General features: G+C 35.5%; 1 protein-coding gene across 4 annotated transcripts; it reads left to right on the top strand.

Moving 5' to 3' along the window:
- The first annotated feature begins 253 nt into the window (after positions 1–253).
- On the top strand, positions 254–13,909 carry rnf115b (ring finger protein 115b). Of its 4 annotated transcripts, none has more exons than XM_073858503.1 (9): positions 254–408; positions 1,561–1,619; positions 1,758–1,830; positions 2,314–2,546; positions 5,257–5,325; positions 5,431–5,503; positions 5,726–5,819; positions 9,379–9,494; positions 9,726–9,761. In XM_073858503.1, exons 1-9 carry the CDS (start codon positions 337–339, stop codon positions 9,744–9,746), a joined length of 810 nt encoding a protein of 269 aa, XP_073714604.1. In that variant the 5' UTR covers positions 254–336; the 3' UTR covers positions 9,747–9,761. The 4 variants fall into 4 exon arrangements, with proteins under 4 accessions (XP_073714604.1, XP_055076028.2, XP_073714605.1 ...); XM_055220053.2 differs by lacking the exon at positions 9,726–9,761 and adding an exon at positions 12,827–13,909 and having other exon boundaries at positions 255–408; XM_073858504.1 differs by lacking the exon at positions 9,726–9,761 and adding an exon at positions 12,827–13,909 and having other exon boundaries at positions 327–408; positions 1,539–1,619.
- The last annotated feature ends 970 nt before the right edge of the window (positions 13,910–14,879 follow it).

Raw genomic sequence — 14,879 nt, 5'->3', positions numbered from 1 at the left:
TAATCAATAAACAATAAAATAACTAGAAATATATTATAAAATGGTATAATAATTTGTTAGACAAATAGAAAAATAATAAATAAATAAAAAATGTTACTGGTATAAGAACATCATACAAATAACTGCGTTACCTTTTTCAAACTAAGAAGTAAACAAACAAAACATTGTTTTCCTTTATAACATTTTGTTTATGCATATGATATTTCCCCATAAGCAAACAAAGATTGATAATAAATGTTACAAATATCAGATTTATTTATAACCATGGGGTCAAATCGGACTGACGCGTCTCCTTGACAACCGACGTCACACACTGCTTTAATCTGATGTGTGAAAATGGCGGAGGCTGCCGCGCGACACCGCTTCTTCTGTCACTGCTGTAAAGGTGAAATCGATCCAAAACTGCCGGTATGTAAAAAGAAAAACCACACTTGACTGAGATGAATTCTGTGCGTTTAGTCTATTATTGCTTCAGACATAACTGCAGTTGTCTATTAACTTACAGTAGAAGTACTAACTTAGTTTTCATTGCTATTTGAATGCGTCTTTTCGTATTAACTCAATAACGTTAAACCGCGTAATGACATTTATATATGTAAACTACAGATTAAACGTTATAATGTGTGTGATGGGTGTCGTGTGTATGGAATTCCGTACCTAAGTTTAGGAGTTACACAGATGCCAAATTTAGCCCACGACCGTCTGCAACCTCGGTTAAACTATAAACACACGCGCTCACCAGAGCCAATGCAATAACAGGTCTGAATAAATGTCTGAATATAAATTTGGCTCTGCTGTCAGGTCATATATTAAATGTGGAATAAATACATTTAAATGCATTTTCCGACTGATTTATCGAAAGCTACTTACTGTGAATTCAAAGTACACATTTTATCTGTATGTGTGACCATATCGCAAAAAAATATATTTTTAAAAATATTTAAAAATGGCAAAAAATATTTTGGAATATGTTTACATAAAAGTTAATACATTTTAAAACATTAAAAAATATATTTAGCCCTCCATAAATTTCAATCCAAGGAAACATATTTACGTAGTAAACTTTGTTTATCTTATCTTTATATATTTGTTTTTTGTTTATTTGTTTATTAGCAGTTTTAAAATGGTACAATTATATATTTTCAACTTAAAAACTATACTTTATAAAATTAACTTGTATTTAGCATATATTTAAAATATATTTAGGCAAAAAAATAAAAAAAATTCCATATGGAATGTACAATTAGAAATGTATTTGCTTCCCCTTGAAATACATTTTAAAAATATATGTTGATATATGAAGGTTAAAACTAAATATATTTCCAAATTAATAAATATATTCAATTGAGCATTACATTCTACAAAATGTATTTAGCGTATATTTATAAATATAAAATATTTGAAATATATATAAAATATAAATATATTTTTGGCCAAAGAAATGTATTTTTTGCCGTATGGGGATCCATGATATTTGAACCTTTGTGCTGCTCTACCAATTGAGTTACAGGAAAAATTATACATTTATTATAAATCAGATCCAATCTGTAATCCTTACAGGAGTTTGTATGTCCAAGATGTGAATCTGACTTCATTGAAGAGGTGTTAGAGAATTCCAGGTGAGCCCAGGTATCTCAATAACTGTAATAATGATCAAGTTTGAATTGTGCTTAAAGTCATTAAGTATCTATGGGATTATTTAGTCTGTTTCGACTTTTATTTAGAGTCATTTACAACAACTAACCCATGCTTTTTAGTCTTTTACAAAGCACTGATGGCACGGATGCAGCAGATGTAGACAGTGATGAAATGAACTCACAGTTTGCAGAGGTAAAATATTTGTGAACTGGTTCGTTTTATCTTTTTATATTTAAATTGACACATTTGGCAAATGTTTTTATCCATAGTGACTTTTTATCAGTATTTTTATCAGTATGTGTGTTCCCTGGGTTTGAATTCATGACCTTTGCACTGCTATGCAATGCTGTTACACTGAGCTACAGGATTACAAGTCATTTTATGAAAATTTTATATAGACAATAAATCAAATAAAGACAAAACAAAACAATGGCTTACATCTTGCTGTGGAATTGTCAATATTTGACCTATGCATGAGTATAATTACACAGATGTACCATACATGTAATAAATATAATAAGTATAATAATAGCAAGCACCACTTATAATGCAGAATAACTTATAGTGGAGGGTGGGGGTTCACACAGAAATCTTATATGAAATATTTAAAACACACACATGATTTTACCATTTTCTTTCACTAAAACCTCTTTTGTTTTCTTTCCTTACCATTAGCTGTGCCAGCTGTTGTTCATGGAACATTCAGCCCTCCTTTCTGACCCCACGGTCACAGATGCCCTCCCCAGCCGCTCTGGGGTCGAGGCTACAGTTGGTGATCCTGCTCCTGGGACACTGGGACCTGTAGCCTCCGTGGAGACTTTAAGAGACTGCACTGAGTCGACACAACTCCCTCAAGAAAACAGCCAACAGAGAAACACTAGACTGGATCAGGAACAGGCTGTGGAGGGGTGTGTAGTACCACTTGTTACAGCTGCTTTCTTCCAGGACGTGCATAAAGAGGAATATTTGGTTACAGTACCATTCAACGTTTAGAAACGCTTAACTGAGATGTTCCTCATGATCTTAAAAATCTGAACGTGTATGTTTAAATGTTTGAAATTACTTTTTCAGATGAAAATGTAATAGTGCAAACATATTCATTTGTTTCATTAGACACAATTTACTATAAGAGCTTACTGTTATTATTATTGCTTAAAGGTGCAGTGTGTAATTTTTAGAAGGATCTCTTGACAGAAATGCAAAATAATATACAAAACTATTATCAGGGGTGTATAAAGACCTTTCATAATAAACCGTTATGTGTTTATTAACTTAGAACGAGACCTTTTTATCTACATACACTGAGAGTCCCCTTACATGGAAGTCGCCATGCCATTTTTCTACAGAAGCCCTTAACAGACACATTTTTTGACATGTTTATCCGGAGACGGCTACCGTAGCTTGTCTATGTGTTTCAAAAGCGAGGGGTGAGCAGTGGATTAAGCCGTTGGTTGCAATTCGCAACCTCACCACTAGATGCCGCTAAAATATACACACTGAACCTTTAAGTGTGGACAGTCATTTGAAACCTTTGAATGGTAGTGCAAGTTAAAGGTGCATTGTGTAACTTTAAGAAGGATCCCTTGACAGGAATGCAATATATTTTACATAACTATATTATATATATATATATAAGACTTTTTAAAGATGTAAATATGTAGTACATATGTGAAGTTTTAGCTTAAAATATCATAATATAGATAATTTATTATAGCATGTTAAAATTGCCACTTTGTAGGTGTGAGCAAAAATGGAATGCAAATGAGCTGATCTCTGCACTAAATGGCAATGTCGTGGCTGGATAGTACAGATTAAGGGGCGGTATTATCCCCTTTTGACATCACAGGGGGAGACAAATTTCAATTACCTATTTTTTCACATGCTTGCAAAGAATGGTTTACCAAAACAAAGTTACTGGGTTGATCTTTTTCACATTTTCTAGGTTGATAGAAGCACTGGTGACCCAATTATAGCACTTAAACATGAAAAAAGTCAGATTTTCATGATATGTCCCCTTTAACATGCAGATTTTGTGAACGTTTGTACAATTTTTGAAAACATTTCTAATTCTGATAGAATTTGACAGCCTGTCTTGGACAGTCGAGTACATGAGTACTGACATTTGAATACTCATCTTACTTTCCACTGACATTTAAATTTGTAACTTTAATGTTTAAACTGTAGTGAGTTTAGGACAGTATGTTTAGCTTACACATGCTAATACTCTATTTGCATGGTTGTATTTGTTTTTACCTTTTTAGTCTAGACCATAACTTGTTAAAATGCATGTCAGTCCTTTATAAGTCAGGGTTCCTACACATTTTGATTATATATTACAGTAATAAAAATATATACCAATACATTTATATAAATGTAATTTAGCAGTGATTACTGCATAAGTAGATTTTAGTTAAGTATTATTCATCATATAAAAGATTCCCATAAATAGTTTTAAACAGAAATCTATTTAATAAGACATACTTATATCTGAATGCGTCCCCTTGAGGAAGTCTGTATGTTGCAGTAAAACATTTTATAGCTTAAAGGGACACTCCACTTTTTTTTTTAATATGCTCATTTTCCAGCTCCCCTAGAGTAAAACATTTGATTTTTACAGTTTTGGAATCCATTCAGCTGATCTCTGGGTCTGGCACTAGCACTTTTAGCATAGCTTAGCATAATTCATTGAATCTGATTAGACCATTAGCATTGCGCTAAAAAATAACCAAAGAGTTTCTATATTTTTCCTATGTAAAACTTGACTCTTCTGTAGTTACATCGTGTACTAAGGCCGACGCAAATTAAAGTTGCGATTCTGGCATAATAATCAAGGACTTTGCTGCTGTAACATGGCTGCAGCAGGCGTAGTGATATTACTGTCAATAGCAGGGGACTATTTTCAGGCGCTGCATAATATCATTGCCTGCTGCAGCCATGTTACAGCAGCAAAGTCCTTGATTATTACGCCAGAATGAGAGTATAGTTCCATAGCCATATCTGCCTAGAAAATCGAAACTTTTCTACAGAAGTGTCAAGTTTTAAATAGGAAAAAAATAGAAACTCTTTGGTTATTTTTTAGCACTATGCTAATGGTCTAATCAGATTCAATGAATTATGCTAAGCTATGCTAGAAATGGTACCGCCGGACCCAGAGATCATCTGAATGGATTCCAAAACAGTAAAAATCAAATGTTTAACTTTAGGGGATTAAAATTTAAATGAAATATTGTCATCATTTACTCATCCTCAAGTCAAGTTTGTTTGTTCTGCAGAACATTAAGGAGGATATTTTGAGCAATGTTTGTAGCAGTTCTGAAGCACCATTGACTTTTATATAGTATTTTTCCATTATTATGTAAGTCAGTGGTGCTTCTGTTTGATTACAATCAATCAAAATATCTTCCTTTGTGTTTAGCAGAGAAACAACTTGAGGATGAGTAAATAATTACAACATTTTGGGTAAACTATACTTCTAACATTAAAATGTTTTTTTTGCATGTTATTTCGTTCATTTTCATGGCTTTTTATATATTGTCCTATAAAATACAATAAAATGTATTATCTTGCTTTTGAAAATCCTGGGTGCTGATAAACAAAACTTCTCTTTGTTTATTTTAGGATTGTCCAGCAGTTCCTGGCTGGTCTTTTTACCAATGATGAAAGCACAGATTCCCAAACATCTTCATGGTGTGTGATGGTGTTCTTGCTTGACCTCCAAATTCAGTAAAACACATTTAAAGAAAATCTAACGGTACATCCATTGATTTATCATTCAATAATTTTGCCTATCAGGTCAAGCATGTTACACTCTAACCCTGGAGATTATGCTTGGGGACAAGGTGGTCTAGATGTGGTCATTACACAGGTGAGTAACATTGTCATTGGTGACATCATCTCATGCACCATTTTGTAAAATGACTCACATCTTCAGCCTTATTAGTCATCAATATGTTTTGTCCGTTGGCACTTAAATTGGTCACAGTTCAAGAGTGTGACCTCTACCACGAAAAGTCTACCACATTATAGTAATTTCTTGCTGAAATTTAAGATGCATTACACATATCTTGATACTGCTATCTTTTTCCAGTTGCTCGGCCAGTCTGAATGTAGCGGTCCCCCTCCTGCTGAGAAAGAGATGATCTCATCTCTTCCCACCATTAGCATCTCCACAGAACAGGCTGGTAAGTTCCCATAATCCTCTCTGAGTCACTGTTCACCCCACAGTCCTCTGAAGTGTTTTCAAGCAAAACAGGTCTGTTTGCATGCTTCTGGACACTTCCACTGATCATTTCTTGCTGCCTTAACCTGATTTCAACATTAGACTTTTACTATACAGACTTTAGCCCTGTAGTTTGAATTGTAGCTAAACTGTGATAAATTTCTTTTTGTTCGGGACAGTTCATGTAGAATTGTTAGCTAATTAGATTATTATAAATGATCTATCACCTACAAATAATTAAGAGTTTTGCTTGCCCATGAGCACAGCTATAAGTGAACATTGCAACACTCAATATGGCTGCTCTAGCAACAGAAGTCAGTAGCGAAATAGACCCGAAATAAAGGTGTTTTATAGCGCAAAACACAAGTCATGGTACAGTTGATTGTGACTTTAGCACGTGATTTTATGCAGAGTTATATTTATATGTGAGGGTCAGTGTACAGTCCGCGTGACGCAAATTGTACATGCACCGCTGGATTTTTGTAACTGCGTGTACTTTGTGCACGTAGGTCGTGCATGTGCGTACAGGAGTATGTAGGCCAGGCCATTGCAATTTGTCACAATGCGCATGCATCAAAGGCCTTTGAATGTGTATAACCAAATAACCTACGCAAGGCTGTGCGTTCGACCGTACGAGTACATGTAAAAAACGAACTATATCACAGGCATTAAAGATATCTGTCTTTCCCCACTCAAGTAGATAGGACTTAATTCTTGCATGCCAGAATTAATTCCTCTGAGGCGTTGCAAACATGGCCCGCCTAGTCATGTGACTTCCCTAAAGGGACTTAGTCATAAGGTGTGTTTGAGTTTATGAGGCGCTGCGCAGACCGATCGGCTAGGTCTGCCGCTTGCAATCGAGGGAGGAGTTGAAGATGGAGCCGTCAAGTCGGACACCTGCTTCTTGCCGTAGTGACGTGTGCGCCGTTTCCTTTTTTTAATCATGAATGAAGTGAATTAGATGGTGAATTTGTCAAAAACTCATCTTTTAACCAGAAATCCTTTATATTGAATATTTTAGTTGCTGTATATGCACAAAAATAACAGGAAACATAAACCTAGATTATTAAAATACCAATAGAGTTTCATCTTTTGGTTCTTTTCATTTAATTTTTTACATGGTATATTAACAAGTTTTACCCATAAAAACATGAATTTATAATGTTTATTAGTGAAACTAAAGGTTGGATTAAAGGATTAGTCAATTTTCTCAACAAAAAAAATCCAGATAATTTACTCACCACCATGTCATCCAAAATGTTGATGTCGTTTTTTTGTTTAGTCGAGAAGAAATTATGTTTTTTGAGGAAAACGTTCCAGGATTTTTCTCATTTTAATGGACTTTAATGGACCCCAACACGTATTAGTTTTAATGCAGTTTAAAATTGCAGTTTTAAAGGACTCTACACGATCTCAAATGAGGCATAAGGGTCTTATCAAGCGAAACGATTGTCATTTTTGGCAAGAAAAATAAAAAATATGCACTTTTAAACCACAACTTCTCGTCTTCCTCCGGCTAATTGTGTAATGATGTCGAAAGGTCATGTGTTACATATATGAAACGCACATTTGCGGACCATTTTAAACAATAGAGCTTTCTCACAACTTCCGTATTTATGACCGGAAATACGCAATCGTCGCGGAAATCTACTTCCTCCGCAGTCAAGGCAATGTTAAAAGCCATTAATCCATTAATTCCCTGTTGATGGTGAAGTTAGACAGAAATGGATTCAGGCTATCCGGCGAGGTTAAGGACCTAACTTCACCATAAGAAAGGGGAGCACTCATGTATGCAGCAGACAGTTCACTAAAGACGACTACATTTTAGGGCTCACTGGTCGCCGCTTGCAACCAAATGCTGTCTCTACCCATTTTTCTTGGAACGAGTTCACCCCGACACACAAACATACGATCACAGACATTACCAGACAAAAACTGATAATGATAGCATCCGGCTAACGTTATTGTTGCTACACACAAGACGTTCGCTTGGACAACCATAGGCAGTAATTGAAGGTAATTGGTATCATAATGCTTCATTCAAAGCAGACTATAATGTTTTAATAAGGTAGTCTATATCATCTACTATACATACATTATGTGTAAGTGGACACGCTAATAATGTGTCGTTTTAGTTAACAGTTAGACTCGCTCTCTACCTATCTAGAAATTTATGGACAAATTCTTCATAGAAAAAGTTTTCCTCCATTAGTCGTGTCACATCAGCAAATGTAATATTTGGCAAATCCGTTAACGAAGTTGTGTAGACTCTTTGATCCATTTTAAACTTGCCCGGGTTTATGTTTTTCTAGTGTGTTGGCGCTTGACAGGAACTCCGCTTTCACGACGATTACGTATTTCCGGTTACTGTGAGAAAGGTCTATAAACTGACACAAAGACATTAATTAGTATCATTCGACATACAACAACGTCGGAACGGTCCTCTTTCTCCACACTTGTAAACACTGGGGCGTAGTTTCAATACGTCATCTGTGACCTCTTCACATGATGACGTATTACATGAGATCGCGCTGGCGCGTCACACGACAGGAGGAAGACGAGAAGTTTCGGTTTAAAAGTGCATATTTTTTCTTGCCAGATAAGACCCTAATGCATCGCTTTGGGATCATTTAGAGTCCTTTGAAACCGCAACAAAGAAAGACATCGACATTTTGGATGACATGGAGGTTAGTGAATAATCTGGATTTTTTTTAAAGCAACACTAAAGAACTCTGGCTCTTTGCTCCCCCTACAGGTTAGAAGCGTAATTGTTCATTACCACTGTCGTAAATACTGCAGCATAGCTGGCTCTGATTGGATTGTAGGTCTGCCGTAAAGCAAGTTTTTGTAGTTTTCACTCGAACTACAGGACCGCTACCCGACGGTTGGAAACTTCTTTAGTGCGGTTTTGGCCGATAGAGGGCTGCAAAGCGAATGTGAAAGTGCCGTTCACCCTGTTTTGAGTGGATGAACCACTGAAACTTTTTTTGAAACATAATTTTAAGGTAAAAAAAACTCTTCGGTGTTGCTTTAAGAAAATTGACTAATCCATTAAACATGAAATGCACGTGATGGTTGTCATCAGTGAGGCGACCAATCACGAAAAGCTGTGTTGTCATCAGAACTGGCTGACCATACGTCCCAGTCACATGCCTTCAGCGCCAGCTCAAATTGGACCAAAAAACGTACTTTTTGAGTTCTACAAAAGAAATAAAATTGAATTAACATGAGGGTCGGTGATGTTGATAACTTTTATTTTTGAGTGACCTATAACAGCCTATTGTGCCATTGTGTGTGTGTATATCAAAAATTTTCAAAAAAAAAATATATTTTCTTGTTATTTGTTCTTGAGCCTCAGATTGGTTTGTTCTTTGCGTTATAAAGTTTTTTGTATTATATGTAAATATTTTCCAGCTTTCCATTTCAATGAAGGACAGGCAGCATACAGCATATGACAACTGTTCCCGCCATTTTTCTTGTTTGCTCATTCGTACATATTTTCCCCCTTCTTTATCTCTCAGCATGCCGACTGGAATGCCCTGTGTGCAGAGAGGCATATTCTGCAGGGGAATCTGTCCTGCAGCTGCCCTGTCTGCACTGCTATCACACCAACTGCATTGTGCCTTGGCTACAACTGGTATGAATCCTGTCAAATAGTCTTAGATCAATTTTACACTGAAGGGAGTAAAACAATGAAGGGAGATTTAACCAAGAAATTGTATAATGTGATTTGTACTGTAATGTTGCATGCAAAATTAATTTTTAAAAAGTTTTGAAATTTTATTTCAAAAGTTTAAAAGTTTTTTTCAAAATACATAGCTTATTTTGAATAGCCCTCAATAAAGGAAAATGCTTTATCTACTATCAGATGCTAACTGGACCATGCTAACCCCTTATTTACACGGCACGTGACTGCGGCGCATGATGGCTCCGACACGGTTTTTTCCATCTGCCACGCCGTATCGACTCAAACCAGGAGCATTTCGGGAGCGAAGCGTCAGGAGACCACATGATTTGTTTTGTGAAACATTGATTTTGTGAGTTCTAACATGGATTCTTTGGCTTAAATTTGTTTTGTTCGGTTTAATTCTGTATATTGTTGGTGATTCTTGCGAAATTAGACTTATGAGGTGTCATGAAACATTTTGATAAAAAAAGTAAATGCAAAGTAAGAGTATCAAAATAAGAAGCATACAGTTACAAACATCTCTTCATGTATTATTTTGCACATGATTCCAATGACATCATACAAACCAATTTTGTTGTTTTTTACACATTTAAGGGGAAAATTGTCATTACCGCAACGTGTCCATGACTGGATTTGGGTTCTTTGACATGGAAATATTTATAATTTCAAAAATCTAAAAAATAAAACGTTTCGGTGCATGTTTATTTTAAAAAAAGTTTTGAAATTTTATTTCAAAAGTTTAAAAGTTTTTTTCAAAATACATAGCTTATTTTGAATAGCCCTCAATAAAGGAAAATGCTTTATCTACTATCAGATGCTAACTGGACCATGCTAACCCCTTATTTACACGGCACGTGACTGCGGCGCATAATGGCTCCGACACGGTTTTTTCCATCTGCCACGCCGTATCGACTCAAACCAGGAGCATTTCAGGAGCGAAGCGTCAGGAGACCACATGATTTGTTTTGTGAAACATTGATTTTGTGAGTTCTAACATGGATTCTTTGGCTTAAATTTGTTTTGTTCGGTTTAATTCTGTATATTGTTGGGTGATTCTCGCGAAATTAGACTTATTAGGTGTCATATTTTGATAAAAAAAGTATGCAAAGTAAGAGTATCAAAATAAGAAGCATACAGTTACAAACATCTCTTCATGTACTATTTTGCACATGATTTCAAATGACATCATACAAACCAATTTTGTTGTTTTTTACACATTTAAGGGGAAAATTGTCATTACCGCAACGTGTCCATGACTGGATTTGGGTTCTTTGACATGGAAATATTTATAATTTCAAAAATCTAAAAAATAAAACGTTTCGGTGCATGTTTATTTTAAAAAAGTTTTGAAATTTTATTTCAAAAGTTTAAAAGTTTTTTTCAAAATACATAGCTTATTATGAATAGCCATCAATAAAGGAAAATGCTTTATCTACTATCAGATGCTAACTGGACCATCCTAACCCCTTATTTACACGGCACGTGACTGCGGCGCGTAATGGCTCCGACACGGTTTTTTCCATCTGCCACGCCGTACCGACTCAAACCAGGAGCATTTCAGGAGCGAAGCGTCAGGAGACCACATGATTTGTTTTGTGAAACATTGATTTTGTGAGTTCTAACATGGATTCTTTGGCTTAAATTTGTTTTGTTCGGTTTAATTCTGTATATTGTTGGGTGATTCTCGCGAAATTAGACTTATGAGGTGTCATGAAACATTTTGATAAAAAAGTAAATGCAAAGTATAAGTATCAAAATAAGAAGAATACAGTTACAAACATCTCTTCATGTACTATTTTGCACATGATTCCAATGACATCATACAAACCAATTTTGTTGTTTTTTACACATTTAAGGGGAAAATTGTCATTACCGCAACGTGTCCATGACTGGATTTGGGTTCTTTGACATGGAAACATTTATAATTTCAAAAATCTAAAAAATAAAAAGTTTCAGTGCATGTTATACTATAAACATTTACAGTAAAGAAACATGTGGTATTTGGTGATCATTAGTAAATGTAGAGACAATAATAAGGAATATAAATGTGTCCAAGAAAATTTTTCTCATCCTCCGCCACAATTTTCTATAGCCCTCAATGAACTAACATTTTCAATAAAAAAAAAAATAGTTGGAAGGGACATAATTGACTGTGACACTCAAGATGGCTAGCAGGTAAGCAGTTCTTATTTTTTCTATCCAGATAAAAGTTGAAATTTTGTTTGTCATAGTACCTAGACAACTTTTTAGTTCTCATTACCCAAACATGAGTTTGTAAATGCATATATTTAATGTAATATCATGTTGCGGTAATGATAATTTTTGATAATGATAATCTAAAAAATTTAAATAATTTTATAGGAAATTTTTTTAAATCCTCCAAAAATAATGGTTATAGTAAGTTCAGACCTTAATCTTATATGTGCAAAAAAATAATAATAATTGGCTTAAAGAGCTTTTTTAAAAAATCTTATGCTAGACACCTTCTAAGACTGGATTTCGTGAGAATCACACTGTTGTGTTTTTTGATATGTCCTATTTTTTCTGTATACAACAAAGTTAATAAACTTTGTTATAAAGGACAAGGATTAAAGAATTGTAGCTATGTATATTCATCTAAAATACATCCTCAATTACGTAAAGGGTGTTTATTTAAGACTGTAAAGGGTGTTTATTGTGAAATTGACAGGAATTTTTAACTCTTAATTTGTTTTTACGGCGCAGAAAGACGCTTCTGAACTGCGGGGCAACTGGTGTAAACACAAGCATTGTTGGAGTTGTCCCAATCAGCCCCGTCACCCGTGGCACAGCCATAAAGTGTCGCGGACGCTTGCAGTGTAAATAAGGGGTTACCAGCCAAACCTTATTGATCCCTTGCAAAAATGTTAGAAATGACCTCTAGTGGTGCACAGAGGAAAAACGGCCTTAGTTTAAAATAAACTAAAGCCAGCTATCGCTTTATGTCGAGCCGATGGTGTAGTGGGCAGAGCCCCGACATGTGGTGCTTTCGCAATTTCGGCAACCCGAGTTCGATTCCCAGCTCGTGGTCATTTGCCGATCCCATACCACTCTCTCCTCCCTGTACTTTCCTGTCCTTTCCTTTTAATCACTGTCAAATAAAGGCAAAATTTGCCAATAAATAGAACTTAAATAATTTTTCACTCACAATATTGTGACCCTTTTCTGTCATCTTCATTATGATAGTGTAACTGCTTTTTTGTATGTGATACGTGAAATGTATACGTTCTCCGACCTTACTGTGTGATGGTTTGTGTTAACAGCACGACACCTGTCCTGTCTGTCGCAAAAGTCTGGATGGTGAAGACCGCGGTTTCCAGCCTCCATCTACACCTTCAGGTCCAGTTCCCTCATCATCACCGAACACAGAGGAACAAAGCACATTTGAAACTCTTTAGCAGCTGTTATTCTGATCAATCCAGGATAAAAAGCAGCACAAACCGTCAAGCCATGTGCACTATTGCTTCCCGGAGCCCCCAAAGACCTACCTGTGATGTGCCGCTTATTTTGAAAGACATTTTAATAGAGACAATATCAATATCTGAATCAATATCTCTCAGACCATATCTCTCTCTGTGTATGTTAATTACATCTGTGAAGTACACTGTCCTACATTTAGTAGCTTTCAAATCTCCAAGAATGTTTATGGTCAAACATAAACACATTTTACACAATCCCAACATTAATTCATTCAAATTGTAGTTGGAACAAACACAGACACATACGGTTTCAACAGAGCATTCATTGTTTTAATACCTCCCAAAAATGTGAGATATTTACTTTTCCTTACCTGTAAATGTGGCATCTGCCACGCACGTGTCTTCGGCCTTTTGAAGGAATCATATAAACGTTTGAACATAGACAGATGAGCTTCTTTATGAAACATATGCAACATTGGCACCACTTTTTTGATCGTGGGCAGTGCCTTCCTGAGATTGTGTAATGTCTCTGATGTTTTGTTGAATGTGGATTGTTTGTTATTGATGCTATTTAAGAAGGGATCCAAGACGGGAAATTCCTGTGGAGGTTTAAATACTTTATTAACCTGTTTGAAACCCGACACTGTGTAGATGTTTCAGAGCTATATTTTGGTGCCCCTTTGGGTGCTTTATGCTCAGGGTTTCCAGTCCTTAATCAGTTACAAGACTGTTCAACTCATGACAGGCCTTGTATAATATGTGTGGCATTTTAAACACAACCCTTTTTATTAAGGAATGTGAAAATTAAATGTTTACAAGAATAAATAAATAAATAAATATTCACAATAAAGGCAAATAATAACAAATATATGAATATTATGTAATGCACTTTGGAAAAAATACATTAATAAAACACTTTTAAGGCAATTTGTGAGTTTTGAGTTTACATTTATGACATCATATTTATGAGTCGACCAAACAGTAGTTTTAAAGGGGACATATCATAAAAATCTGACTTTTTTCATGTTTTAGGGCTATAATTGTGCTTCTATCCCTGTGCTTTTTTTAACCTAGAAAATGTGAAAAAGATCAACCCATTAACTTAGTTTTGGTAAACCATTCTCTGCAAGCATGCGAAAAAGTACGTCATTGAAATTTGGCTCCCTTGTGATGTCAGAAGGGGATAATACCGCCCCTTAATTGGCACTATCCAACCACGGCACTGCCATTTAGTGTAGAGATTAACTAATTTGCATTTATAAGGACACACCCATTTTTGTTCACACCTACAAAGTGGCCTTTTTTAGGTTATAATAATAAATTATCTATATGGTATTTTGAGCTAGAACTTCACATACGTACTTTGGGGACACCGAAGATTTATTTGACATTTTTAAAAAGTCTCATGAAATGTCCCCTTTAATAAATTATATGCATGTTGTTTGTAGCAAAAAATAAGGGAATAAATTAAATACTAAGTATTTCAATGTTTATACCACGAGCTTGATCTCTATTACAGTGGACTGTGGTGTCAGTAACTTGCTATAGCATTGCGTTAGCAACGCATATGGGTTCAAGTCCAGGGAACACGCATAACGATACAAATGTATACTTTGTAATGCACTGTGGATAAAAGGCCAGGTTCTGCCAAATGTAAATTGTCAAAAGCATTTTGGATGATTACCGAAGTCAAACGAGTCACGGAAAGCGCATGCGTTGCTGTACCTATAATAACAATAATCTTTTGACATTCAGAAATAATAACCGCATGTATTGTGCAACTGAGTTTCTCACTATCCCGCCTTCTCCACGCCTGGGCCAATGGTTTAATGGGAGTGAAGAAAAAGGTCAAATAAGAAGCAGCTTTCACCCGGTTGTGTCTCCAAACGATTGGACT

This window comes from Misgurnus anguillicaudatus, chromosome 20, assembly GCF_027580225.2.
Source record: "Misgurnus anguillicaudatus chromosome 20, ASM2758022v2, whole genome shotgun sequence".
In the NCBI taxonomy this organism is placed as follows: domain Eukaryota; kingdom Metazoa; phylum Chordata; class Actinopteri; order Cypriniformes; family Cobitidae; genus Misgurnus; species Misgurnus anguillicaudatus.
The sequence above is the reverse complement of the archived record's forward strand: the minus strand, read 5'-3'. Positions and strand labels throughout refer to the sequence as shown.

Excerpts from the sequence above, each read along its gene's own strand:
- rnf115b (XM_055220053.2), top strand. The coding sequence starts at position 337 with ATGGCGGAGGCTGCCGCGCGACACCGCTTCTTCTGTCACTGCTGTAAA. Across the intron at positions 1,620-1,757 it reads GAGGTGTTAGAGAATTCCAG|TCTTTTACAAAGCACTGATG; the intron begins GTGAGCCCAGGT and ends CATGCTTTTTAG. Across the intron at positions 5,504-5,725 it reads TAGATGTGGTCATTACACAG|TTGCTCGGCCAGTCTGAATG; the intron begins GTGAGTAACATT and ends ATCTTTTTCCAG.